Source organism: Penicillium antarcticum (genome assembly GCF_028974205.1).
Source record: "Penicillium antarcticum strain IBT 31339 chromosome Unknown utg000009l_segment0_segment0, whole genome shotgun sequence".
In the NCBI taxonomy this organism is placed as follows: domain Eukaryota; kingdom Fungi; phylum Ascomycota; class Eurotiomycetes; order Eurotiales; family Aspergillaceae; genus Penicillium; species Penicillium antarcticum.
Genome location: NW_026695307.1, coordinates 3,200,963 through 3,226,827, shown reverse-complemented (window position 1 = coordinate 3,226,827; position 25,865 = coordinate 3,200,963). Strand labels below are relative to the sequence as shown.

The following is a 25,865-nucleotide window of genomic DNA, read 5'->3' as shown; positions in this document are numbered from 1 at the left end:
ATAGAATATTCAGATATTGGAAATGAATGTACGCGGTCCCTATTGACAACAATTATAATCAACCTTGCTGTGAATAATCCCGACACATAGACTTATAACTGCAAGTGCCATGTGAGCCCTTAGTGTTGCCCCGTGCACGGACCTTCCATACATCAACGACGTGGCTGTGTCGGGTACAAGGCCAAGAGTCCAGTGCTGGTTTGATCTATCTTTGTTCAGCTTTCTAAATGATGCAGACATGGCAGTGACAGGCTCCTAGCCGCTATCTCAAGAGCATAGGGAAGAAACAGAGATGGACCTCATTCCTCCCTCTTACGAATCCGCTACGGACAGAGATGCTTGGGCAATCATTGCTCGTTATATCCCATCCAGCGATTTGTGCGCAGCTACTCTAGTCTGCCATCGATGGCATAATCTGTTTATGCCTTTTCTATGGGGAAACCCAGCATCCCATTTCGGTACAGATAATGACGCAGTCTACGGTATGTCAACCGAATATATATAACGGAACACCACCTCTGATTACACACTAGTGGCACTGACTCGGTTCAGAAGAACCCTCAAATATGCTAGACAAGAAGTTAGAGCGATGACACATACGCTTCATCTTCCACCAGCCCTGTCAGAAATCTATGGTGGTCCCCGACCGGGTTGGTTGAGGGACATCCTCGAATACCTGCCATGCCTTCAATCTTTGATGGTTTCAAAGCTGCCATTCTTCGACCATCATGCAATGATCGCGTTGAAAAATCACCAAAGGTCCAACCAGTACAATATACGTCTATTGTTGGCCGAGCGTGAACCAAACACAACTTCCTCAAGCCTTGCGGAGACTCTTCTCTTGTTCCCCGCACTGGTCTACCTTGACCTCTCATACACCACATCTGCGCGAGATCGTAGCGTTCTATGTTCGCTCTCTCAACTTGAATATCTCCAGGTGTTGAAACTACGCGGCATAGGTTTAAAGGACAACGACGCCGAATTCCTAGCCAATGCGATTGGGCACCGGGTCCGTTTTCTGGATTTGAGGGACAATATGCTCACTGATATGGCAGTTCGCTCTTTGATGCAGGCCTCTTTCCTTCCTCCAGATAGCAGAACTCAGCCAAGACCAAGACGTACTGGGACTTCCCCGGACCCGGTTTCCCAGTCTATACTCCAAGGATCTGGCTCAAACCTTTTCAAACGCCCAGATCTAGATGAGCAATTCATAAAACTCCTCGCCCAACCAGTCTCATATCACCCGTGGGTTGAGGATTTACCTCATACGGGAATCACTCATCTATACATCGCAGGGAATCTACTTTCGATAGAAGGGGTGGCAAGTATTTTAGCCTCCTCGCGACTGCACGCTCTTGATTTTGGTACCCCCAAAACTCCAGATGTGGCACGCAAGGTCCTCGAATTTGGGGAGAAGTACCCAGGAGCGGAAAAATTGGTGCCACTTCTGGGTAGAGTCGCAGGAGACAATTTGATCTATTTCCGAGCCCATCATGCAGTCCTTACTGCCGAACCACCATCGAAAGATGCTGCATCGGTGGCGGAGTTTTTACCGGAGCTTCCAGCCCAGGAAAGTTCCATTGAAGGGGATGACGCCGAAGTGACCGAAGCTGCTGAATTGGATGCAGCGCAAGCGGTTCATGAGTTACCAGAAGACACACGACCTGTCTTTGAACTTGCCGATACGTCTATCGACGAGTCAATAAGCCCGGCCCCAGTATTGCCTAAGATTCAAGAGCCAATGCACGAGGAAGAACCACCGTCAGCCAGACGTGGATCGGCCTTTGCTCCGGAAGTTGTGCACCCAGTCCCAATACGCAACACAAATGGCAATGCCATGTTAGGCCGTTCCGAGACAGAAATATCATTCCCCGAGACGACGGAAGGAGACACCTTGTCATCGATTTCAATGTCAGAGTATACACTGGCCACCAGTTCCTCTCTTCAGACATTGCAATGTAGCTCTCCAATATCGACAGATGATCCCAGGGCACAAAGAATCCAAGAACTACTGGCCAGAAGACCACGAAACCAATCAATCCCACTCCAAGGAGGGAAAGAAAGCCGCTTTCCCTACCTCCATCCATCGCACATTCCCCATATGGAAACCCTAGTTCTGACAGACGTACCCTCTCACGTGGCAACCAACTCATCCATCATTACTGCTCTCATACGATTTATCACTGCCTGTTCAAATGAATCCTTGCTGGCAACTCTACAAGCCGGATCAGACTACTCTCTTCCACCAGGACAAGCACGCATGCGAGCCGAGCAGCAGCGTTCAAGATCTCTCTTTGGTTTACGGCGATTGGTCCTCGAAATCACGCCTGTCGATACAAAGCTAACGTCATGGAAACCTGGAAACCAATACAATGCCACAGGACATTCAAGCACTGGTGACCGCGATTCAGAGAATCTCTGGTCTGCAGCAGTTGATGATTTTAGTTTCTTCGGGGAAGAAGAGTGCGGAGTTCCAGAGAATGATCCAGGCAGATACTTCCCAATGGCTGCGTTGAATGAAAAGGTCTCGCTTATGCCGGATGATGACTCGGCTCGTTCGCCTGAATCTCCTCGTCTAGGACGTCATCCATCGCAAAGAAGTGCCCATACCCCAAGTCCACCAGGGAAACTCGCGAAGGATAAGCAGATACAAACTCTTGATCTTGTTGCGGAGGTTGCGGCTTTCCGTCGGAGCAAAAAGGCTGAGTATGAGTCTATGGTTCGTCGTGAGAGAGGACGGCGGACCACGTTTGGTAACAATGCTTCCAGCCTTTCTCCATCAACACCGCAGATCTCTCTGAACACCTTTGTTGAAGGTCACTGGAAAGGGGAAGTAAAGGTTGTGCGGAATCCAAAGCCCAACATGCGGACTGGGATGGTCGACATGTATGGGAACCATTTCGAGAAAGGATACTTGTACCCATAAAGTGTGAACTAGAGATACCCATAACTGAACTACCATGCATCTACGTCATAGAACATGAGTTGTAGGAATTTTTGATATTTTCTTAGTCCTGTTCAGACTATGAACCTTCCTTCCTCCCAGTCATAACAAGCCGTCATCAACGGGCTCATGCACACCGAACAAATAAAGATGACACCTCAACGGTCTTCACTAAACGGTTGAGCAATCTTTTTCATGCTTTTTTTGCGTTGCCAATGTAGGAGCATGACCGGCCGTTGTGGGACCGAGCATTCACCCCTGCAATTCGGTCGACAAGAAGAGTGAAGACAAAATAAAAGAATTCATTTCAAACTAGTTTCATTTTATTTTGTTCGTTGAACGAAACTAAAACCTCCTTACAGAGCCTTGGCGGCAGAGGGGGGCTGAAGCTTCTTGCCGTCCTTGTTGTAGCGGATACGGGGAGGGGGAGCACGGTTGCGGCGGCCGTCACGGGAGCGGACACTATGTGAGATATTAATATATAGTTGAAGGGAAAGTGGCGAGTTGTGTGGACACCAACCGGACAATCTTGCCGTGGATGGCGCAAGAAACGCAGTACTGGAGCTTCAGGTACATCTTGGGGACGGAGTACTCGGCGAAGACGGAGGCATCGGAGATATCCCGGATGGCGGCAGACTCGACCATGTTGCGGATGGTGAACCGCTTGATGGCCTTTTATGATGTTGTTAGTATTAATGTTGAGATATCGGGGGGTCGAGAATCGAGTGTCGAGTGGTCATGATAGATTCAGGGACCAGGGAGACCATCACGATGCGTTGCGTACCTTGTCCTTGGGGGTGCAGCGGGCGCAGTTGGAGCAGCGCACAGGCTTGACGTGGCCGCGGCCATTCTTGTTGCGACCGCTAAGAAATCAATTAGTTCTCTTGTTCCCTGAGTTGCAACTCGGTCGAATCCAGTCTCCCATTCTTGTCGTCCGGCAATGTGCGGTAGTCGTGGTTTCGATGTTTGAATTGTATGTGCGTGTTCGTCATTGCGGAGATGTTGAATGGGATACTGCTTCGCCGAGGAGGGTTGTTGGTCTTACTTGTTCGCCCTCTTCTTGACCATTTTGACGGTTTGTTCTGTGGACGGTCAGGTAAAGATCTTTTAGTGAAGGGGGGAGGTAGCGTACGGTTGACTTGTCGGGAGTGGGTTGTCGAAGCTCGCTCACACACAAGTCTCGTTCGGGATGGATTGGATTGCGTTGTGCGGGTAGCCCTAAGCCCTTAAGCGAGATGGATCACGTGCGTTGGAGCCTGGGTGGTGAGGTGTCAAGATCAGGCCGACAATTGACCATCACGTGGGGCATGACCAACGTGTCTAGAACTAGCCTTATTTGGACTAGTGCCCCCGAATAGTACCGTAGGTCATTGACTACTGTTTACTCCCGTGGGCATCGGAACACCCCTGTCGGGATCGACTATTGACTACCCTTTTTTCCTCCTCTCTTCCCTGGAATTCTCCTTGCTTTTCTTCTCATACCGGTCTCACAAGCCTAACATCCTTGTCTTGTTTGTCTCGCCCCATTCTCCCCCTTCTCTCCTTTTTTTTTGTTGCGATTTTCCCCTTTGGGCATTATAATGTCGGCCACGGGGACTTTTCGGGGAACACCCAATAAGACGATCGGCAGAGGAAGGCTGCCCGACTTTGGAGGAGATTCCAGTGCTTCCCACATCCCTCGGCCCCGTCCAGAATCTTCAGCTACTACCCATACCCCGTCCAGCGACGTTGGAAGTGGCACCATGTCCGCCGCCAGCAGCAGACAAAGACAGAATCAGTCGAAGCGTGATGAGGTATGTCGCACAGGAGCTAAACTAGTGTTTAGCGGGAGCAACAAGCTGACCTTTCCAGGCTATCCGCCGCAAGATGGAAGCCGACCTCAACAAGAAGAGGAACGCCCCGGCGAAATCAAGAAGTTCCCGCAAAGCCCCTCCCGGTACCGTTCTCGCCCTGAAGCCCAGCCAGGCCCTTCAGATCAAGCCTTCACTCAGCATTGCCGAGGCCGCGCAGCTGATGGCTGCGAAGAGAGAGGACTGTGTTTTGGTCACCGATGACAATGAGCGCATCGCTGGTATCTTCACTGCCAAGGATCTGGCTTTCCGTGTTATTGGAATGGGTCTTAAAGCCCGCGAGGTTTCTGTCGCCGAGATTATGACCAAGAACCCTCTGTGTGCGCGAACGGATACCAGTGCTACCGATGCGCTCGATCTCATGGTGCGAAAGGGATTCAGACATTTGCCGGTTATGGACGAGAACCAGGATATCTCTGGTGTTTTGGACATTACAAAGTGCTTTTACGATGCTATGGAGAAGCTCGAGCGCGCCTACAGCTCGTCTCGCAAGCTGTACGACGCGTTGGAGGGTGTGCAAACCGAGCTCGGCTCCAGCCAGCCCCAGCAGGTCATCCAATATGTTGAGGCTCTGCGCTCGAAAATGTCTGGTCCTACCCTTGAGACTGTTTTGGATGGTATGCCGCCAGTCACTGTCTCTGTCCGCACCACCGTTAAGGATGCCGCGGCTCTCATGAAGGAGCACCACACCACCGCCCTGCTTGTCCAGGATCAGGGTTCTATTACTGGTATCTTTACCAGCAAGGATATCGTTCTCCGTGTCATTGCCCCTGGTCTTGACCCTGCAACCTGTAGTGTCGTCCGCGTTATGACTCCTCACCCCGACTTTGCCCCGTCGGATATGAGCATTCAAGCCGCTCTTCGCAAGATGCATGGTCAGTTTGTTCGTCCCATTTATGTGAGCGTTGAAATTGACATTGTACTAGATGGCCACTACCTCAACCTCCCCGTGATGAATGAGGGTGGTGAAATCGTCGGAATGGTCGACGTGCTGAAGCTCACATATGCCACTCTTGAGCAGGTATGTTCTACCATATGAGAGAGGGGAGTAATTGCTAATTAAGCTTAGATCAACACTATGTCTACTCAGGATGATGAGGGTCCCGCTTGGAACAAGTTTTGGTTGTCGATGGACCACGAGTCGGACTCTATGGTCTCTGGAAGCCAGAGCCACCAGCCTCATACCCCACACCGCTCAGTGATGAGCCCCGATCTTAACCGTTCAGGCTATGACAATAGTCTACTCCCTAACGATTCCGCCTCTCACCACGGCGATGAGCACTCCGAAGTCGTCTCTCAGCACAACCCAACAGACCAGGCTACTCCCTTCCCCTTCAAGTTTAAGGCTCCCAGCGGCCGAGTTCACCGTGTCAACGTTCTCACCACCGACGGTGTTAGCGCCCTTGTGTCGCAGGTCACAGCGAAGCTTGGCAAGGAACTCGAGGCTGTTGGTGGCGAGGCTACCGTTGAGGAGGGTACTTTGAGCAACACTGGATATGCTCTCAGCTACATGGACAACGAGGGTGATACCGTCTCCATCACAACAGATCAGGATATGACAGATGCTATTGATCTGGCTCGCCGCACCCACCGCGACAAGGTCGACCTGTTCGTTCACGACCCTACCCAGCCTCCCATCCCTGCCACTGTTGAGCCTCAACCAGCCCCCGTCATGACCCCGGTTCAGGAGCAGAGTGTTGTCGATCAAGTCTCAGAAGTGTCCCCGGCGCCTACACCCCGCTCGCAATCTATGCCCTCCCAGGCCCCAGAGAAGGAATTGATTGCGGGTGTTCCCAATGACTTGCTGCTCCCCGGTGCCATTGTCACATTGGCGGCAGTCATTGCGGGTGTGTTTATTCTCAGCCGCCCCAGCGGCCGGTAAATAATCTCGCACATTGTCCCCCCTAAAACTACCCTTCAATACTTTCTTTCTCAAGTTTTGCCTCATCTCGGGATTCCATGAACTCTGGAAGTAGATCAGAGTTATAGATTCCCGACCCTCGACTGTTGCATACCCGTTTGTTTCTAATATTGATATTCTGTGTCGCCTTTCAGATACCGCTGTTCGTGCTATGACCAGTCGCGGCCTTCGTTTAGCCTTCAATGCAAATAATTTATTCGAAAAACGTGTAATAAATAATCCATCATTCTAATTTTAGTTTTAATTCCGTCCGTATCTAGTTTTAGCGTGAATAGACACCGTTTCCCCATTGATTTGGCCAATATAAGAACTTCCCCGGCTCTTTGTACTGAGATTGTGGCCTGATTGCCTGAAAGTTGCCGTATTGGGCCTAGCGCCCGACAGTGAACATCGTCACTATGGACTTTTTTTTTAAATTTTTGAGATGAAAGAAGATAGATGTAGTTTTCCTTGTAGATCAGTCCTAGGCAAAATGGAACTAGACTGTCTTTGTACTTTTCTCGTTGTTTCATGCTTCGTGGGCACCATTCTCTACACTCCCCAAGGGCTATCAATCGCTCTCCTAATCAGAAATTCTGCTTTTTCACCTTCCTCCCCGCCCCACCAAAAACAAAACTCCTCCCCTTCTTAACACCCCTCCACCCCCACCAAACTACATTCAAGAGGGTTGAAAGAACTGGGTTGCTTGGATTGTCTGGAACTTGGGAACAGACACGCCCACCATGTCCTTGCTTCCCGCCGAAGTCCACACCGCGCTTTCGCAGCTGCTCCGCGCCTTGAGCACCCCCGATAATACCGTCAGATCCCAGGCGGAGGACCAACTCAACAATGACTGGGTTCAGAACCGGCCAGATGTCCTGCTCATGGGCCTGGCAGAACAGCTCGGTGGCGCCGAAGAGACCCTTGTAAGTTGGACAACCTGACTCCAGGGGTGTGATATCTTTGAAGGGAGGGCCATTGCAAACGACCGTATCTGGACCGGAGGCCATCTCATTACCTATCTGGGTGATTAATTGACGCTAACCTGAACCTTACCGGATAGACGCGTGCTTTCTCCGCTGTGCTTTTCCGCAGAATCGCCACAAAGACTCGCAAGGATCCCGCATCGGGCGACGCCAAGGAGGTTTTCTCGAGCCTACCCAACGAGCAGCGTGTTGCTATTCGCGAGAAGCTGGTTGCCTGCTTGACCAGCGAGAGCGTCACCGATGTGCGCAAGAAGATTGGAGATGCCCTGGCCGAGGTGGCTCGGCAATATACCGACAATGGTATGCGAATTGGACCCTTGCTGTGAAAATGACCATGGTAAACATTGGTTTCTGACGATACAATTTTGACTTATAGGTGAGCAATGGCCTGAACTTCTCGCCGTGCTCTTCCAGGCCAGCCAAAACCCCGATTCCGGTCTCCGGGAAACTGCATACCGCATCTTCACTACCACCCCCGGTATCATTGAGAGACAGCACGAAGATGCTGTCGTGGAGGTTTTCACCAAGGGTTTCAAGGATGATAACATCTCCGTATGTCATTTCACATATATACTTTCGAACTACAAGTTTGACAATGTTCTCAGGTCCGCATTGCTGCCATGGAAGCCTTTGCTTCATTGTTCCGCTCGATCTCGAAAAAGTCCCAGCCGAAGTTCTTTGGTCTCATGCCCGACCTCCTCAACATCTTGCCTCCTCTCAAGGAATCCTCTGAGAGTGAGGAGCTGTCTTCGGCCTTGCTCGCACTGATTGAGTTGGCTGAAATCAGCCCCAAGATGTTCAAGTCTATGTTCAACAATCTTGTCAAGTTCAGCATCAGCGTTATTGCCGACAAGGAGCTCAGTGATCAGGTTCGCCAGAATGCTCTTGAGCTCATGGCTACCTTTGCCGACTACGCCCCCAACATGTGCAAGAAGGAGGCGGAATTCGCACAGGAAATGGTTACTCAGTGTCTAAGCTTGATGACCGATGTTGGTGCTGACGACGACGATGCTGAGGAGTGGAACGCCTCCGAGGATGTAAGAATGCCAGCCCTTGTGTCTATAAATTGCAAACTAATTGTTCTAGCTCGAACCCGAGGAAAGCGACCTTAACCACATTGCTGGTGAGCAGTGTATGGATCGTCTAGCCAACAAACTCGGTGGACAAGCCATTCTCCAGCCCGCCTTCTCCTGGATTCCTCGCATGATGTCTTCGACTGCCTGGCGTGACCGCCACGCTGCCTTGATGGCCATCTCTGCCATCTCAGAAGGCTGTCGCGACCTGATGGTCGGTGAGTTGGACCAGGTTCTGGCCCTTGTTGTCCCCGCTCTTCAAGATGCCCACCCCCGAGTTCGCTACGCCGGTTGCAATGCTCTCGGTCAGATGAGTACCGACTTTGCTGGTACCATGCAGGAGAAGTACCACGAGATTGTTCTCACCAACATCATCCCCGTTCTCGCTTCTTCCGAGCCCCGTGTGCAATCCCACGCCGCTGCCGCTCTGGTTAACTTCTGCGAAGAGGCCGAGCGCAGCACTCTGGAGCCTTACCTCGGCAACCTTCTCAGCCACCTGCTCGAACTTCTGCGCAGCCCCAAGCGTTACCTCCAAGAACAGGCCCTGTCCACTATAGCTACTATTGCCGACTCCGCCGAGAACGCCTTTGACCAGTACTACACCACCCTCATGCCATTGCTGCTTAATGTCCTCAAGGAGGAGCAGGGCAAGGAATATCGCCTTCTGCGTGCCAAGGCCATGGAGTGTGCTACTCTGATCGCCCTTGCTGTTGGCAAGGAGAAGATGGGCCAGGATGCCCTCAACCTTGTCCAGATCTTGGGTAACATCCAGCAGAACATAGTTGACGCTGACGACCCTCAATCTCAATACCTTCTTCACTGCTGGGGCCGCATGTGCCGTGTCCTCGGCCGTGACTTCGTCCCTTACCTGCCCGGTGTCATGCCTCCTCTCTTGACCGTTGCTGCCGCCAAGGCCGATATCCAGCTTCTCGATGACGAGGACCAGATCGAGCAGGTTGAGCAGGACGAAGGCTGGGAACTGGTTCCACTTAAGGGCAAGATTATTGGAATCAAGACCAGTGCTCTCGAGGATAAGAACACCGCCATCGAATTGATCACCATTTACGCTCAGATTCTTGAGGAGAACTTTGAGCCCTATGTTATGGAGACTATGGAGAAGATTGCCGTTCCCGGTCTTGCTTTCTTCTTCCACGACCCCGTTCGTGTTTCGGCCGCCAAGCTCATTCCCCAGCTGCTCAACTCTTACAAGAAGGCACACGGTCAGCAGTCACCAGGCTTTGGTGATATGTGGAACAAGGTTGCTGAGAAGATCATTGAGGTCTTGAGCGCCGAGCCCACTGTTGACACTCTGGCCGAGATGTACCAGTGCTTCTATGAGTCCGTGGAGGTTGTTGGTAGAAACTGCCTCAGCGCCCAGCACATGCAGGCCTTCATTGACTCCGCCAAGTCCACTCTTGAGGACTACCAGATGCGCGTTAAGCAACGTCTGGAGGAGCAAGCCGAGCTTGAAGAAGGCGACGAGGAGAATCTCGACTACGAATACGCAATCGAGGATGACCAGAACTTGCTCAGCGATATGAACAAGGCTTTCCACACCATCTTCAAGAACCAGGGCACTTCTTTCCTACCGACATGGCAACAGCTCATCCAATTCTACGATGCTTTCATCACAAGCCCGGACCCCACACAACGTCAGTGGGCTCTTTGCATAATGGATGATGTTCTCGAGTTCTGCGGCGAAGATTCCTGGGCCTTCAAGGACCACATCATGCAGCCCTTGGCCTCCGGTCTGCAGGATGAGAACGCCGCCAACCGTCAAGCCGCCGCTTACGGAGTCGGTGTTGCTGCTCAAAAAGGTGGTCCCGCCTGGAGTGACTTTGTTGCTGCCAGTCTCCCCAGCCTGTTCCAGGTGACGCAGCACGCCCAATCTCGCACAGAGGAGAATGTCTTCGCTACTGAGAACGCTTCCGCCAGTATCGCCAAGATCCTCCACTTCAACGCCTCCAAGGTTGCGGCCCCTCAAGACGTCGTCACCAACTGGATTGAGACCCTCCCCATCACCTTCGATGAGGAGGCCGCTCCTTACGCATACCTTTTCATCCTACAGTTGATTGAACAGTATGTATTACCATCCCATTCTCAGAATCACCAGCTAACGTCATCCCAGGCAAAACCCCGCTGTCTTCGCCAAGGCCGACCGCGTCTTCGGATTCATCGTGCAGGCACTCCAGGCTTCCACCCTGCAGGGTCAGACTGCTCAGCGGGTTGCCACAGCTGCCAAGCAACTGGTGGCAGCCACAGGCGCAAACGCCGACCAGATCCTGGCCTCTGTCGATCCAGCCAGCCAGGAGCGCGTGCGCAAGTTCTTCCAGTAGAGCTCGGACTTATATCCGACCTTCCTACGCAATTTTCTTTCATCTTTCCCGAATCAATTCCCCAATCATGTGAAATCTGACTTGTTACCCGAATCCTGAAACGCTTCGTTAATCCCCGTCTCGTACCTACGAATGCCATGAGCTTTAGACGTCGGAGACATAACTTTGTAATCCATTTGTAGTATCCCCTGTGTACCTGCACAACTCACAATATACTTAATCTACTACAGCTTCGACACCCGCTCAATCTCATTCGCAACTACCTCCTCCAACCCCATAACCTTTGGCTCCCCAATTGCCTTGTTATCCCGCTCCGCATACAAAGTCCCACCCTCAGTCCAGATTCGTCGCAATGTAAGAACAGTAGCAGCCGGCTTTCCAGCTTCCCAAGCCTGTGTCTCCAACTCCCGCAGTCGAGCTGACGAAGTCCGCGAAACAGACTCCCACTTCTGCCCCGTCTGCCGCTCAAACTCGGCAAGAATCTTAGCGGGTGTCGTCGTAAACGAGTTCACGCATAGAGCAGAATTACGCGATTCAGCCGTGGCATGGAGAAGGGTATTCATCACGAGAGTTCCGACACTAAATGCCAGGTTAATCAATGCTCCCAACCACACAACCTCCACATAACAACAAAGGAACCCAATACTCACTCCGTCATAGTCGTCAAACTAATCTCCTCATTCCCCCGCTCCCCAAGCAAAACCGCCTTCCGACTCTTAACGTCCCAACCACCGGCCTCCTCAAGCCCAGGCACAAGATTCAAATACATTTCCGCAAACGGTCCGGTAACAACATACGAGTATGAGAGATCATCCCGCGAGATCTCATTCTCGATGAACGCGCGCACCTTCAGTTTCTGCTGGTGCGGCTTCTCGTGCGCGGATGCGGCCCCGTATTTGATGTCTGTGCCGTATTCGGAGGGGAGGAACCATTTCACATTTGGGCTGGCGGCTGCCAGACGGATTAGGGGGATTTGTTGGGCGAGAGTGTTGCGGCCTAGGGCTGAGATTATGGTGTCGATTCCTGTTGGCGTCAGTACATACGGTATTCGGATTGGGATTGGTATATTGGGGACAATGGCAGGTTCATGCCTTCGTAAGCGGCCTTGATAGCTTCCTCGTCCTCTACGTTACCAATGATAATTTCGACATTCTTCCTCTTCAGCCTTTCTAGGTGCTCAGCTTTTGTTTCCGCTGTATGCGGGGAAGTGAAGATTGCGACGCGGTTAAATTGGTCGCGGACGGGGAGGATGGCATCTAGGATGAATGAGCCGATTGTTCCGGTGGCTCCGAAGAGAAGGATGTTCTTTGCGAGAGACATTGTGTAGATGTAGATGCAGATGCAATTGCAGTATAGACCTCGGGAAGCAGAAATCGAGCGTCAGGTATACAGTGGGGCGCGGGGTTGCTTATCAATATAAAGAAAGACTTTATCCGCATTGCGTCAGTGTCTAAAGGAAGTAGTGATATGTTCATGTATTCATTGGGGACCATGTGCGCTCGCGGCGTATATAATATAGATCGATACTTGGTCTTTACCGGGTGTTCCAAGTACCTGCATATTACTATAATGCTGCTAGCACACTGCAGTAAGAAGTCTCAGGGAATGCTATGGATAGACCGTCAAGATGATATGGAAGTCTATTATAAACGAATAGAATCCACTATGTATATTGAAAAGGAACTAGAGGACGCAAATGATAGAATTACGTCAAATACATCAAGGTGTTCATGTGTACTCTCATTCTCGTGTGGGGCCGAGCTCAACCTCAACCTTTTGACCTACACATGCCTCCATTGCGCCCAGTCCGACAAAGATCAAACCGAGCATGTCTCGCCTGTCGCCAACGAAAGAGAAAATGCGACGGAAAATTGCCATGCAGCACATGCACAGGATATGGCTATGACTGTGACTATGACTCTACCAATTCAAGAAATGCAGTCCAAGGCCCATCCAGGTCGCAGGCCAAACCACCTGCGTCTGAGCCCAACCTCAAGGGAACATCATCAGTTCCTTCGGGAATCCTCGATTCCACCAAATCTCGATATGTCGGCAGATACTCTTCTGTTGCCTTTCCGCTCTGCGTGGGACTAGAGATGCAGGCAGCGAAGCCTCCGCGACTGCATTCTTTCGGCTATCACACTGGCATCCGGAAGGAGCCTGATTCAACAGCCAGCCTTAGAATTGCTAAGCGAATGCCATGGAATACGGCTAGAACGTTGCTGGAATATTTCTTCGCCACTATTCATCCGGTATTTGGATTCCTTGACAAAGACGGTTTTTATGAGCGGTGTGAAACACATTGGCATGGTCAACCGCAGACCCCTGATTTCGAAGCTATTGTCTGCGGTGTGGTTGCACTTGCTTCGTTGTTCAATGGATCCCTAGACCAAGGCGAAGAAATGTGGTTGATCTTGCACGCAAAAGAAATCCTAGAGGATCCTTTTGTCAGCCGGTTTCCATCCATCGATCAAATAGCAGCATGGATTTTGAGGACAATCTACCTCCGTGCCACTACCCGACCACATGTGGCTTGGATTTGCAGTTGCACTACAATGCATCTTGTGGAGGCCACAGGGCTGAACCAGGCACCACAACTCGTCATGTTGACAACTAACAAGGGCGCTCAGGACTCTACGCCGGAATTGTCTGACATTTTGAAAAGAACTGCACGTGTTGCACATTCTTTGCATATCGTAATAGCATACGAATACGGTCGATCTGTTATGAACCTCGAATTTCCATCCCAGGAGGCTTTGCCCCTATCAGATCGCGCGGGGGATTTCACTCCTTGCTTATGCAGCCTCGTTGAAGCTGTGCCATTAACCCCGATGGGTACAGACTCTATGGCAACAATGCAGGACCTATCATCGGCTATTAATAAACTCGCAGACACACCTGCCAGTCACAATTTCCTTGTTCTCGTCCGAGCCGATCTGATCTTCTCCATATACCGCCGTCTGCGTTTGTTAGAGCCAAATATACGACAAATTCTGCTTGATGAGGTGATCTGCGCAGGCATGTCTGCTTTACCTGCGGCTCGTGCACTTGCAAGTCAAAACTTGCCGTGGTGGAATATCATCAGCACTGTATTTCAATTCGTCTGCGTTCTTTTGGCTATTGATACCCATGCAAGTGTCACCAATCTACCTGACGCAATGGATACTTTGGGGATGATCGTGGACCAACTGAAAACGCACCTCGCCACTGAAGCTCTAGCCACTGCCCGAAATCTTGTGCGAGCTTCACTGGATCGAAGACGTAAGGGTGTTGGGATCCTGGAGAGCATTGTTGGATCAACCGCTTCAGATGATGCAGTGGAAGGTCCGGATTCTGATCTGCCACAAAACTTGGACTTTTCGACGTCTTTCCCATATTATCAACATCCCGTTGATTTGGATTTCTTGTTAAATATGGACCTTCTTAATTGATTCACATTATCTGTAGCGCCACTTGAATGGATCGCTCCATGATCTTGTCTCATTCCATTTCAATTACAACTTGTTCCCCAGCCCTTCCATACCCCATGTTCACCGAATCCTCGATATTCACTTTCCTAAAAAACCCTTCATCCTGTGCACGCAAAAACCCTTGCTCAATCCACCCATTGAGAGACCGCAACAACTCCGCTGAATCTATAATACTTGGACTAACAGAGTTACACCCAACAAGCGAAATCTCCTTTCGATACGCCTGGAAGATATCAAATGACATCGTTTTGCTGGCATCTCCCCTAGGCGCTGCAATCCATGCATAACGTCCCTTCCGCGCCAACGACTCAACAGCAGCACCCATCAAAGCAATATCCCCTACTGTATCAACGACAACATCGACACCTTCCCCACCAGTCAACTCAGTAACGCGCGAAGTAAGAACTGCAGCTGAGCTCTCCCTAGATAACAAGATATCAGGGCTAGCTTCTGCCCTCCGCGCAGCAGTCAATACCCGCTTACACCCCATAGCCCGAGCAATCTGCACAGCAGTCGACCCCACAGCACCCGTGGCACCAAGGACAAGAACAGTATCATCTCGCTTAACTTGAGCCCTTTGAAGGCAAACCAGTGCAGTGGTAAACGGTACACCAACTGTCGCAGCTTGCAATGCAGAAAGAGAAGATGGTTTCTCGACCAGGGCTTCGTGTGGTATTAGGCAGTATTGCGCGTGAGGACCATCAATTGTGAAGCCGAGACTTGAGCCGCTAGTGCCGTAGACTTGTTTTCCGATCCAGGATTCGGACTTGCTGAGCCTGTCGGATTCGGATATGTCTATCACTGTGCCGGAGAAGTCTCGGCCTGGGATGCGTGGGTAGGTGATCGATGGGAAGAGTCCTTGTACATTTAAGCGGTCGGAAGGGTGGATGCATGTGTAGTTTATTTTGACTAATGCGTGGCCTGGTTTGAGGGTTGGGATTGGGAGTGTGTTCAATGATACGGTTGATGATGAGGCTGACCGGGTGATTTGGAGGGCTTTCATTGTTTTGGACATTTTTGTATAGCGATTGATATTAATTGACGACTTCAGTGGGGAGGTTGTCCTTTTGTAGTCTCCGAAAAGTGAGGTGATCGTCTCTCATGATCTATAATCGCCAGCGAGGATGAGGTATCGGCCCGCGGGCCGCGCGGGCCCTGCGGAAGGAAAATGATACAGCTGATCGCCATCCATGCTGAAATTAGTTTCATGGGTCAATTAAGGGTGTTTGAGGCAAGTATTTAGTAATTCAAGATGCCATGCTTCTATAACCTATTGTTCTTCAGAAACAACCACAAAAAGTGTCGTAAGAGCGTCCGGAATTTGGTGGGCATCACTCTTCGACCATACCGGCTCAGACATTTGCATATCATTTCACGTTGTCTCAGTATATTGAGATCTACTTTTACTTCACCTTCTACTTATCTTCCGGCTACTCTTTTTTGTGCGCTTTCTAACTCGTTTCCCGGCACCAAAAGCGAGTGTGTTTGTTAGCATTACCGTGACTGGTAAGCATCACAATGTCAGGCGATTCTATCTCGTTTCCCTCTTGTTCAACTCTCTGACATCACCCTTTTTACGAAGAGAACTACAGAAGCCTACAGCCATGTCTGTGCTAGAGATAAAGGAGAACGGGACTCCTCCGTCAACGACATCCGATCCAGAACCCCTAACCAAACCAGAAACACCAACGAAACCCCAATCCCCAACCAAAGAAGCAGCATTCATAGCAGTCGTCTGTGCTGCCCAATTAATGACCCAAGCCGGTCTCTCCCTATCGATAGCCCCGCTCCACTACATCGGCAAAAGCTTCAACACAACACCCCGAGATCTGACCTGGGCCTCAGCAGCCTACAGTCTAACAGTGGGAACATTCATCCTTGTGTCTGGCAGACTAGGCGACACATACGGACACAGGCTCATCTTCATCATTGGATTTACCTGGTTCGGGGTATGGTCTCTTCTCGGCGGGTTTGCCGTATGGTCCAATCAAATTTTCTTCGATTGTTGTCGTGCCTTTCAGGGGATTGGTCCTGCGTTGCTTTTGCCTAATGCCGTTGCCATCTTTGGAAGGACTTATCCGCCGGGATTGAAGAAAGATATGGTCTTTTGTCTTTTTGGTGCTACTGCTCCTGGTGGATTCACGCTTGGTGCTACCTTTTGTTCGCTGCTTGCTCAGCGTGTTTGGTGGCCGTGGGGGTACTGGATTATGGGGATTGCTTGTTTCTTTTTTGCTGTGCTGGGATTTGTTCTCATTCCTCATGATGAGATCAAAGAGTCTGAGAAGACCGAGGGCTCAACCTTCGCTCGGTTGGACGGGCTTGGGGCTGTAACTGGTGTGAGCGGTCTTGTCTTGATCAATTTCGCGTGGAACCAAGGTCCAGTAGCTGGGTGGACAGTGCCATATACCTATGCTCTGCTGATTGTGGGAATATTATTCCTGGTAGTATTCACGATTGTCGAGAGAAGAGCTCCTTATCCACTTCTGCCGAGCTCAGTATTCAAGGGCGAGGTTGGCTGGGTACTCGGCTGCATTGCGGCGGGATGGTCGAGCTTCGGTGTCTTGGTCTTTTACTACTACAACTTCCTCGAGAACATCGAGCATAACAGTGGACTTTTGGTTACGGCAAAGTGGGCGGGAGCATCTGCTTCTGGTGCAACAGCGGCAGTTATCACTGGTCTTCTTTTGAGCCGAGTACCACCAAGTTTCATTATGCTTGCTGCAATGCTAGCATTCACGATAGGCTTGTCCCTGTTAGCTACTATACCGCCTGGTCAGACCTATTGGGCCAATGCATTCTTGATCATGTTGGTCACTCCTTGGGGGATGTGAGTTGATATACCATGGCAGCAAATCTTTCACGGCTAACGCATTATAGGGACATGTCGTTCCCCTCTGGGACATTGATTCTCAGTAATTCTATGCCTCGAGAGCATCAGGGTGTGGCAGGCTCGCTGGTGAACACAGTTGTTAACTATTCTATAGCCCTCGGCCTTGGATTCGCGGGCACAGTCGAGAGATACGTAGACCCTGACGGCTCGGATACCCTCAAGGGATATCGGGGAGCTTCTTACATGGGAGTGGGGCTAGCAGGATTGGGTTCAATCATTGCGATTCTTTTCACAATTGTGACTTGGCTGAAGTCTAGAAAGGTTGTCGAGTGAGAAAGGCCCATCATGTCGATTAATTGATTATTAAGGGATATGAATCAAGAGCTCATGCAATTTGGTCGTATCTCCCTCTAAAAAACCATCTCCAAGATCTCCAGTACCTGAGACTTCTCCTTCAAGGGCACTGGGTTTGACTTGCACCACCGGTCGTGTAAACTGTTCGCTGCTAGTCCATCCAATTGGTCACGACCAACTCGGACATCACTCAGAGAACGCGGCATTCCCAGTTCGCGAATGATGGCATCCAAAATGTCACCAAGATCAGATGCATTGGCATCAACTGACCGTGCGTGTAGCACCTCCGACACGACAGGATCCTTGATCAAGAATTGACGCACCTTTTCCTGCTGAGTTCGATTGGCGTTGTACTTCGAATTATATTTGCACACGGCTGGCAAAAGGATACAGCTGGTCTCGCCATGACCAACACCAAGGGGACCAAGCTAAGATGATTTCCATCAGAATGATGATTACAAAATTCCAAAAGGAGGCAACATACCTGATGGCCAATTCCATGACTAGCACCCAACTCAATTGACCCGCTCGTACAAGCCGCCATAGCTTCAACGGACCCAAGTTGGCATTGCAAATATGCTTCACGATCCGCATGATCTTTTTTGCAACGCAGTAGACCGGGAACCAGTAAGCTCAATGCCCGCTGGGCCAGCTCATCGGATGACGTTGTTGTACCCACCACAGCGCACAACGTCTCTACGCAGTGGTCAACAGCTCGTATGCCTGTGCTGAGCCAAACTGAATCTGGTGTAGTTTGTGCCAGTTCTGGATCGAGGATCACTAGCTCGGGTCCCCGAGTTGGTGGTTGGAAGCTGTATTTGCGCTTTGAGTTGTCCTCCGTGCCACCTGCGAAGTTGGAGTACTCGCCAGCAGAGAGAGATGATGGCACTGAAATAATGGGCACTGTTGGTGCTTTTATATTCTCGCGCTTGTTTGGACCTTGTGCGAGAGTTTCCAGTTCTTCAGGGGTGCGGATATCATTTGCGAGAGCCTGGGGATGTGTTAACTTTCCTTTGACTTGGGAATCTATGTCGACATAAAACCGGTAAGAGGTAGAGACTCACTAGAGCAATGATCTTTGCCCCGTCGGTTAAGCTGCCTGCTCCAATTGTCAAGATGAGATCTGCCTGGGCGGCTCTGGCCTCCGCAGTAATCTCCAGCACCTCGGACCACAGTGTATGGCTCTTCATGCCAATTCGACGACCAACTACCTTATCCGGACCAATAGTAGCAGTTAGCCGTCCTAATGTGTCGGTGGTACGCGCCAAGGTCCCAGAACAGATGACATACACGCGCGAAGCGTTGAAAATGTCCTCAATATGGCGAGCTACAGCTGTGGGGAAAGAGACACCATGGGCTATGATCGGACGCTCGCGACCCTCAAAGGCTGGTCTGACTGTTTCTCGAGACATTACGATGAGCTGTAGGGGAAATGGTAGAGCAAATGCTGTAAGGTTTGAAAGTGGGGGGAGGGGCGACTTCAAAGGGGCGAAGAGATGAGCTAATTCCCGATCTGAGACTCGAGAAGACTTGAAGCTTCCCGGAAATGACCAAGAAAGACGTCGAATATGTATGCAAGGAATCAAAATTATCAAGTTATCAAGTTAATTCAAGGTGTTGATTATCTCATGAGTCAGTGGGGCTGCGGGGGTTTCATACTTTTATGCATAACTCGGGAAAAGTTTCCGGCAAATTCCCATGAGATTTAAGCAGCCTTAGACGACAAAACCTGCAATATATCGAAGCATCAGGAAGTAATGCCTCCGCAATAATAGTCTATATAGGAATCTAAATGTTCGGAGGTATTTTCCTTCCATCTTCCACTGGTATTGAACGTTGCCGCTGAGCGAACTATGGAGCATTAGTATGGAGCGTTGTTGGGTGATATACGAAGTATTGGGCGCTCATGGGCAACACTTTGCAGTTAGTAGTACATGTGCCAAATTGAGCTTGGAATTACTTTCAATGTCGAGGAAGCTTGCCCAACCTTTTCTATTTGCAAGTTTCAAACTTTCCTTCAAATTCTAAATCACTTGACCTGACAACTTTGTCGTCATTTCCGTCTACCTCACAGCTTTCTTTTCCTTCCGATTCCTCTTCATCGCCCCTTATAGCACTCTTCCCATAGTCAAAATTGAGTTTCTTCCCGAGAGGATTGGTGCCCTCACTATGGCCGAAACGGAGTGTCATCCCGCCAAAATGCAGCTTCTTCCCAATATTATTGGTGGAATAATCACTACACCAACTTCTTCAGACACTAAGATTAATCCTGTTGGAAGGTGGTTGATCATCAACAAGATAAGTGAGCATACTGAACCAGCCACTCCCAAGGATGTCGCAGATGGCCTGGGCCCCGCATGCCCTACGATCGCTGACAAGTTATTCGTGACAACTTCAAAACGACCTACATGCTTATTACTAAGTATCCTGAATATGATATATACCGAAAGCTAACGAGGTCCAGGCAGCTTGTGGGTTGCGGGTTTGAGCCTTGCATGGGGACCGCATCAAATATCATACTCAACAAGATCACAGGTGATCTGTGTGCTCTATCCTATCTTTTGAAGCTTAATTGAAATGAAACAAAGCAAAACTTCTGGCTTCTACGGAGCTGCCGCCTTCCCCAAGGAGACAAATGGGAAGATTACAACTACGTTATAGTGGCCCTGGTCCTAGCTTCCTCGAGAGGTATTGAGGATTTTCCCGACATTTCGAAGAATATCAAAATTGAGAATAAAGGCAGGAAACGGTAAGGAAGAGTCCGATACACCCGGAATAATCCAACGAAGGATCTTTAAAATGACAACAAGGACTGAATGATGGGAAGGAGGCTTGCATAGACAAAGGGGCCAACAGGAGACCACTGGTGCTCGGTCTAGTGCATTTGGCTACTTAGCTTGACAGGGATAATACAGAGGTACATTGACTTGACTGAAGGTTTATTATGATGGGTCCTATTTCTGCGTGACCAAGGGGGGTCGCTTCCAGTCAAGCAGAGCAACCACAAACGTATGCACGACCACAAATGAGTCAATGTTTACAGAGGTATTACTCCCTCTATCAATCCTACATTCCAGGGCAGTTTAGTCAACTGAATAAAGGACAGGAAACACCGGCAATTTTCGCCTTGGCTCAAAGGGAACCCGGCATAGGGCCTTCCTTCTTCTGACCTGGGCCTGAATTGATTGTAAATCCATCTCAGTAGTTTTCAAAAAATAAAGGAAATTTATTAACGTTCAAAAAAAACATACAACAGTAAGGATTCGCTAGTGGTCACCCACCTAACTACTAACTTACCGGCGTGTGGCTTAAGTACGGCTGAGCGGACGGGAAGCCCTGTTCTCCACACCCTGTGGTCGTATGTATCAGTTGGGGAGATAAAGAGAAACATCAAGGACGTTTGTCTAGATAGGCCCTATACATAACCTTGTGTACAGCTCGTAATCCGGTAGGTGGCACCTACGTTAGTTTAAAATAAGCGGAAGGTAGGCTGAACGGAAGTTTAAGATCACCTAAGAGTAAGTTACCAGTTAGAGCCGCTAGATTTACTACTCAACCATGCTATTCTGATCTTTTAGATTTATACTTAGTGGTGTCCCTTCTATCTACCTAGGTAACGGAAAGTCGCAAGGTAATGACTAAGAATGTCGCTTTACGTATCGACCCAGGTACGAAGACACGAGGAGAAATACTCCAGTCAAATTACTTAGAATACGAAGCAACGGAAATTGAGGCTTAAATGCTAAATTTAAACGGCCAGATTGAATCAATCTAGGAACCTTGAATGTGATAGGCTTTGCATAAAATCAGACGTGGCGGGGCATGACTCGCCTGCAAGTATAACGTGGAGCTACCCCCGCAGAACTAAAATCGTTACCCATTGATTTAACCCTAGTAAATAGGATTATCGATTAGTATTTGACTATCCCTCGCCCTCTCCAGATATTTGGCCTTTCACGAAGGCCCGATTCATCATTATAAATTAATCCTTCCGCTGTGTCAAGCCAAGCGCATAATGCCAGATTCCTTGAAGACCTCTGACTTCTCTGCTTTTGATTTCGATTTTTCAGACTCCTCTGTTTTTACAGAGGACGATATTGAAAAGCCCCTTCTTGAATTTGAGTTTCACTTTGACATTTCAGCCCGGAACGTGAGATCAGTTTTACATCAGATTATTGAATATCTGTCGTCTCATAAACAGTTGCACAGCTGGGATGAAAAATTAATCACTAGCCCTTTGAAGGCCCTCCGAGCAAGTGTTCATCGCTATTTAACCACCAGTTTCGATAGCTCCATGAATATATTACTAGCTCATGCAAATGTTCACGAGGTTAGCACCGTCAACGGTATCAATAGGGCGTGGCCCGTTGTTCGAGAATCAGAAGATATCTATGACCATCTCTTCTTCTCCAAGGCATGTGACTAGTCTAAGCTTGCACTAGCGTTCTTTGCTGATTTTCAAAGTGTTTTGAGATTAAAAGCTCCGGAAATTTGTGTCTTTCAGCTCAACATGATCCTAGGACCGCAGGACGCTCTTCTCAGACTCCCGTCGCAAATCCACCCCTTGCTTATGGACGTATAGTGTAAGCCTAAGGCATATATACAAATAATATTTTCCTAACGTCTCATGGAAGGAATATCAAAGAACATGTACCTTCACTACAAAGGGCCGCTTTGCTGGTACTTCATACGTTCTGTCTGCAACTACAATATGAAAACCATGGATTCATTCAAGAATTCATTGAAAGACATCTTACTCAGCGCTCTGCTTTCAAAGCACCTGATCGCCTCCAGACATTACATCTCCAAGGGACAGACCCTGTAAGTTTCCGTTTTCTCCGAGAAAGCCTATTGCTAAAGTTGTCTACAATCTAAAATTTCGTCTTACTTACGAAACTCTAGTCAGAAAACAAGTGTTATAAACGAGTCACTTTATCTAGCCATCTTGTTTATCTGACCTTGGGCGTCCACAGCCACAGTGATAGACAAGGACCTCCCCTAGATCGCCTTGTTCTAGGCCAATTTCGACCTGGCAATAGCAGTGATCCAGAGACAGATGTGTATCTTTTCAAAACCTCTTCTTCAGTCATGCTCACCCTCGTGGTACCGGAAGAATCTTTTTCAAAGGAGGAAGAAATAGGTTTAATAGAAAGTCCTCATGCCCTTTGGACTGTACTAATTGCCAATGGTCCTACACGATTTGCACTTGATTATGAGCCACTCGAGCATTTATCACCTTGTGCCCAGTTTCTACGCGGTATAACAGCCACCTTATTCATGCAGAGAACCAATGCGCAACATTTAGTAGGGGTATTGAATGATCGTCTTCAGGAGCTTGACGATGATAGTCTTTTCGACGACGAGGCATTTACAAAATCAAAACTGTACCATTGGGCTATTAGGATGTGTCATGAACTGAGCGGATCTGTGGCTTCGAATCTAGCTCACTTCGACAAGGTGCTTGATGTTGAGGTCACTAGCCTTATCCATAAGGCTCATGTTCATGAAAAATTGGGACTATCACATTGGTCTAAGAAGCTGAAAGATGAAATCAATGAGCTAGGCAGACTTCAGGCAGAGATAGAACTGCTTAGAGAGAAAGCACAAGAGAGTGTCAGTACATCCCTCTTATTCATGCTCTGTGTCTACTTACTGACCGACACTTTCAGCGGAATGCTGTAAGTATCACATCCACCAAGTGACTTTACGGATACTTCTGATCCATCAGCTGCATGGGGCAACTGCTGTCATGGAGGCCCGCTCAGCTTTAAAGCAAGGCGAGCGCATACAAACCTTAACGTATCTCACTATACTATATTTGCCTTTGACCACCATTGCTGTAAGTATATAGTGCTCTGGTATTAATCCTGATACGATATGACTCACTCGAAAACGCATTCCAGTCCTTGTACAGCATGTCTGTTTTCCCAAGTTCGGCAACTTTCGCATCATTCTTCGCGGTTCTCGCCATAGCATTTGCCTTTACACTTCTCCTAGGAATCAACTTGTCGCGAATTCGAACAATTATCTTGCTAGGAGCCCAAGATTCAAATTTGTGGTTGAGGATTTCCCTAGCACCTTTTCGCCGAATAAAAGCTTATGTTGAAAGCTATGTGGATGAGCTTGGAGCACTTAAAAACGACGAAAGCTCAATTGTGAATATCCGCAGTTGCTTGGTGGCTGCCATACGTGATTTCTTAGTACCGGAGATCCATGTGCCCCTCACCCTTTGGAACCGATTCCTTTATCGCAATAATCCCTACGTGAGGGTATGGTGGAGCCCGATTTTAGTACTGGTACATGCTATTCAGATTGTATTAATTCCAGTCTGGATCTCACTTGTTGCGGGGATGCTATTGATGCTTATTTTTTGGGACGTTACTTCTAGATGTTATCATTTCCTTTCTCGCAAGGCAAATTGAGATTGCCTTAATTGGATTTCCTCTGTGAAATTAGACAAGATAGACAGACAAGTCACAAGACAAAAGTAAAAACCAAAAATATACAATGGCAAGAATTCGCCAGTGGTCACGCACCTGACTAACTTAAGTACGGCAAAGTGGACGGCAAGCCATGCTTCCTACACCCTATGGTAGGATGTACCAGATGTTATATAAAGAATGATCATATAGGACTTCATAGATCAGTCCTGGCCATACGGCTTGTATGTGGCTGTTCGTTGAGTAGGTGGGACCTAGGTGAAATTAAGGTGAGCTCAACTTAAGCTGAAGGTGAGTTTAGGATAAGCTTAGTCTGGGCTATAGGTGATTTAGAGTGAGAGTAACTAGATAGTCGAGTAGCAGGGGGTAAGTCCAGTAAAATCTAAGCTTAAATCCTACATTAGCAAGGAAATTCTCAAATAGATGCGCATCCTTCTGAGCGCGGGCATTTTTTGATCTATTCAAAACATAATCTCCTATCGTCGCATCAGACAATACTATGTTCTACTAAGCTATCCGCTGTATCCAGAACACACTCTTCAATCGGTCTGGGCTTCCATCCAAGCACAGTCTTGACTTTCTCGTTGTTGATCAGCTTCGTAACTCCAAGCTCTGGGAGAATAACGCGGAGATCTGAACGAAACAGTGCAACAGCGCGGACTAGAAAATTGGGTAGCACTTTGGTGGGCACTAGTGTTGCGTAATCAGGCTTTTCTTCTCGTAGCACATTCGCAATATCAATCATTGAGACTGGTCCGTTGTCACATGTTCCAATGAACCTCTGACCTATGGCGGCCGGGTTTGTCATCGCAAGAATGTGCAAGTCAGCAAGATCGCGCACATCTACTGCCCCAAAAGAGATGTTCGGGCATGCAGGCAAATCTCCCTTCATCATACTCTCGATGATTTGGATCGACGTTGAAAAATCCCGGCTCAAAACAGGCCCAAAAACACCGGTAGGATTAATGACAGCAAGTTCCAGGTTGCCACCCTCTTTTTGTACAAAATTCCACGCGGCCTTTTCAGCGAGAGTTTTGCTCTTATGGTAGGCAGGTACAGAAATCTTGCCATCGACGACAGACCAATGATCCTCAGTGAACACTGGCATCTGTTCATGTCCGTACCCGATGGCCGCAAAGGATGATGTTAGGACCACCCGCTTCACCTCAGCATCGCGTGCGAATTTGAGCACACGAAGAGTTCCCTCTCGTGCTGGACGAATTAATTCATTTTCGTCTCTGGGTGTTGCTGCAGGGAACGGTGAGGCAACATGTTGGACAAACGTACACCCTTCCATTGCGTTGGCCCAACCCTCATCTTTCGTTAAATCAGCCACAACAAAGGATAGGTGGCTCTCGGTGTCAACGCCGGCATTTTGAAAAGTATTTCGTAGCTCTTTTTCTCGCGATGGGGTTCGAATTGTAGTGCGTACTTTGTATCCAGCATGGAGGAGTCGCAAGATAAGGTGCGACGCAATAAATCCTGATCCGCCGGTGACAAGAACACATTGCGCACCAGAAGCTTGGTCGAGATCTTGCGCAGCCATTGGGTAGGAAAGCCTCAGCACCAGAAAAATTGAATGATGGAAAACGAATGACTTACAGAAGAGCGAGATCACTATTTATATGCGAGAGCTGGCCCTCGTTCCCCAGTCCCAAACCATCTTTACCCAGAGAAGAAAG

The 25,865-nt window shown here is 49.1% G+C and overlaps 10 protein-coding genes across 10 annotated transcripts; 5 read left to right on the top strand and 5 right to left on the bottom strand.

Annotated features, from left to right (window-relative positions):
- Window positions 1-22: 22 nt before the first annotated feature.
- On the top strand, window positions 23-2,926 carry N7508_009582 (F-box protein; the record flags this gene model as incomplete). The annotated part of the gene is made up of 3 exons (XM_058467645.1): window positions 23-28; window positions 260-482; window positions 534-2,926. The coding sequence occupies 3 exons, from the start codon at window positions 23-25 to the stop codon at window positions 2,924-2,926; spliced, it is 2,622 nt and encodes an 873-aa protein (XP_058315491.1).
- Window positions 2,927-3,171: 245 nt separating this feature from the next.
- On the bottom strand, window positions 3,172-4,131 carry N7508_009581 (40S ribosomal eS26 domain-containing protein; the record flags this gene model as incomplete). Its single annotated transcript, XM_058467644.1, has 5 exons — window positions 3,172-3,406; window positions 3,465-3,616; window positions 3,729-3,807; window positions 3,990-4,026; window positions 4,077-4,131. Coding segments are annotated over 5 exons (429 nt in total), but the record flags the coding sequence as incomplete, so codon positions are not given.
- Window positions 4,132-4,524: 393 nt separating this feature from the next.
- Window positions 4,525-6,676, top strand: N7508_009580 (CBS and PB1 domain protein; the record flags this gene model as incomplete). The annotated part of the gene is made up of 3 exons (XM_058467643.1): window positions 4,525-4,737; window positions 4,796-5,815; window positions 5,864-6,676. The coding sequence occupies 3 exons, from the start codon at window positions 4,525-4,527 to the stop codon at window positions 6,674-6,676; spliced, it is 2,046 nt and encodes a 681-aa protein (XP_058315489.1).
- A 761-nt stretch (window positions 6,677-7,437) lies between these two features.
- On the top strand, window positions 7,438-11,089 carry N7508_009579 (nuclear import receptor PSE1; the record flags this gene model as incomplete). The annotated part of the gene is made up of 6 exons (XM_058467642.1): window positions 7,438-7,620; window positions 7,758-7,980; window positions 8,057-8,232; window positions 8,286-8,717; window positions 8,767-10,832; window positions 10,882-11,089. The coding sequence occupies 6 exons, from the start codon at window positions 7,438-7,440 to the stop codon at window positions 11,087-11,089; spliced, it is 3,288 nt and encodes a 1,095-aa protein (XP_058315488.1).
- Window positions 11,090-11,313: 224 nt separating this feature from the next.
- N7508_009578 (uncharacterized protein) lies at window positions 11,314-12,409 on the bottom strand (the record flags this gene model as incomplete). The annotated part of the gene is made up of 3 exons (XM_058467641.1): window positions 11,314-11,668; window positions 11,740-12,112; window positions 12,133-12,409. 3 exons carry the CDS (start codon window positions 12,407-12,409, stop codon window positions 11,314-11,316), a joined length of 1,005 nt encoding a protein of 334 aa, XP_058315487.1.
- Window positions 12,410-12,876: 467 nt separating this feature from the next.
- N7508_009577 (putative C6 transcription factor) lies at window positions 12,877-14,520 on the top strand (the record flags this gene model as incomplete). The annotated part of the gene is made up of 1 exon (XM_058467640.1): window positions 12,877-14,520. The coding sequence occupies one exon, from the start codon at window positions 12,877-12,879 to the stop codon at window positions 14,518-14,520; it is 1,644 nt and encodes a 547-aa protein (XP_058315486.1).
- A 49-nt stretch (window positions 14,521-14,569) lies between these two features.
- N7508_009576 (quinone oxidoreductase family protein) lies at window positions 14,570-15,574 on the bottom strand (the record flags this gene model as incomplete). Its single annotated transcript, XM_058467639.1, has 1 exon — window positions 14,570-15,574. The coding sequence occupies one exon, from the start codon at window positions 15,572-15,574 to the stop codon at window positions 14,570-14,572; it is 1,005 nt and encodes a 334-aa protein (XP_058315485.1).
- A 511-nt stretch (window positions 15,575-16,085) lies between these two features.
- Window positions 16,086-17,722, top strand: N7508_009575 (MFS transporter; the record flags this gene model as incomplete). The annotated part of the gene is made up of 2 exons (XM_058467638.1): window positions 16,086-17,386; window positions 17,437-17,722. Coding segments are annotated over 2 exons (1,587 nt in total), but the record flags the coding sequence as incomplete, so codon positions are not given.
- A 77-nt stretch (window positions 17,723-17,799) lies between these two features.
- On the bottom strand, window positions 17,800-19,155 carry N7508_009574 (iron-containing alcohol dehydrogenase; the record flags this gene model as incomplete). The annotated part of the gene is made up of 3 exons (XM_058467637.1): window positions 17,800-18,171; window positions 18,228-18,734; window positions 18,808-19,155. The coding sequence occupies 3 exons, from the start codon at window positions 19,153-19,155 to the stop codon at window positions 17,800-17,802; spliced, it is 1,227 nt and encodes a 408-aa protein (XP_058315483.1).
- Window positions 19,156-24,670: 5,515 nt separating this feature from the next.
- N7508_009573 (SDR family oxidoreductase) lies at window positions 24,671-25,729 on the bottom strand (the record flags this gene model as incomplete). The annotated part of the gene is made up of 1 exon (XM_058467636.1): window positions 24,671-25,729. One exon carries the CDS (start codon window positions 25,727-25,729, stop codon window positions 24,671-24,673), a length of 1,059 nt encoding a protein of 352 aa, XP_058315482.1.
- Window positions 25,730-25,865: the final 136 nt, after the last annotated feature.